This window comes from Etheostoma spectabile, chromosome 2 (genome assembly GCF_008692095.1).
Source record: "Etheostoma spectabile isolate EspeVRDwgs_2016 chromosome 2, UIUC_Espe_1.0, whole genome shotgun sequence".
Lineage (NCBI taxonomy): Eukaryota > Metazoa > Chordata > Actinopteri > Perciformes > Percidae > Etheostoma > Etheostoma spectabile.
Window position 1 is genome coordinate 13,667,846 of NC_045734.1, and position 1,240 is coordinate 13,669,085.

The window sequence follows — 1,240 nt, forward strand, 5'->3', positions numbered from 1 at the left end:
GTTGGGGGGGGGACTTGGATTTTATGCTGACGATGATTCCCATTGCCCTTTAGCGGTCCTTCTGTCGCCTCTTTGCTGGAGCGCACAGTCCTCCAACATCGGCATTATTACGATCTCGTTGTGGTCTCTTTCTGTTTCTCTTTCACTCTCTCACTGTCCGCTTCTTTGTTCAAAAGACTTCTGGATCACCATTACCCCAAAAAGGGATTTTGCAAACTCTGTCCCCTTTTGTTTCTGCCATTCAGCAAAGTTCACTATCACAACAGGAAAAAAAGATTAAAAAAAAACCTGATTAATTGCTTTAATCTCATTAATAATGATTGTTCTGGCCTTCTGCATTTAACGATCTCTATTGTGCAAACAGCACCTCCAAATCTCTATCTGTGTTTTAAATATCAATCCTCTTATTTAAGTCTTTGCCAGAAAGCAAATCAACGTATTTCACAGAATTTCAAACTATTAGCTCAAGTTGTCATTCTGAGGTTGGGCACAATCTGAAGAGTGTACAATGTCTCGATGAATTTATGTCCTCTTTAGTTTTTGCTCACTTTTTTTCTTTTATCCTCAGCATCTTGCAACCAGATATGGGGAAAAAGTCCAAGTACAAGACGTCAGTGAAGAAAAAAACTCTCAACCCTGAATTCAATGAGGTACAACGTCTCTCCTGCTCTCAAATAACCACAATACACCTTTCAACTTCTTTCATGTTCTATACTGAGCTCAAGATCATGATCTGTAGTTTATCTGAGGTTTGGATGAGCATGGCAATTAAGCATACCTTTTTACATTTCCTTCAAATCTGACATTCTTTACTTCAATGTGTTCTCTGCCTCAATCTGCATGTTTTTACTGAAAATGCACTAAATTACGTATTCAGTTCCTTTCAACTCTAATGTTAATGAATCATTTATATAAATATCCTCTTGTGTCCACCACCTGCACAGGAGTTTTCATATGAAGTTACCCTGGACCAGCTGGCAAAGAAAACCCTGGAGATCTCTGTGTGGGACTACGACTTGGGAATGAGCAACGACTTCATAGGTAGGCTGAGAAAAAAACTGAAGGGAGGAGTGGAGAGGGAAGCTGCAGCAGCAAAGTAGATGACTGTACCAGAGTGTTTGAATAAAAGCGGCGCAATTGCAGAAAACATAAAAACCAGGCCGAGCGGGGGTGGAGGGAGATGGGAGAAATAAAAAGAAACACGAAAAGACGATGGGTAATTATGAGGCTTGAGGAAAAT

General features: G+C 40.2%; 1 protein-coding gene across 2 annotated transcripts in view; it reads left to right on the plus strand.

Annotated features, from left to right (window-relative positions):
* The window catches only part of doc2g (double C2-like domains, gamma), a 73,289-nt gene that overhangs the window by 62,868 nt on the left and 9,181 nt on the right, over positions 1–1,240 (plus strand). For both annotated transcript variants that reach the window (XM_032531917.1, XM_032531907.1), the window contains exons 9-10: positions 569–650; positions 945–1,041. In XM_032531917.1, coding sequence (XP_032387808.1) covers positions 569–650; positions 945–1,041 — 179 coding nt within the window. The remainder of the gene's footprint in view (positions 1–568; positions 651–944; positions 1,042–1,240) is intronic.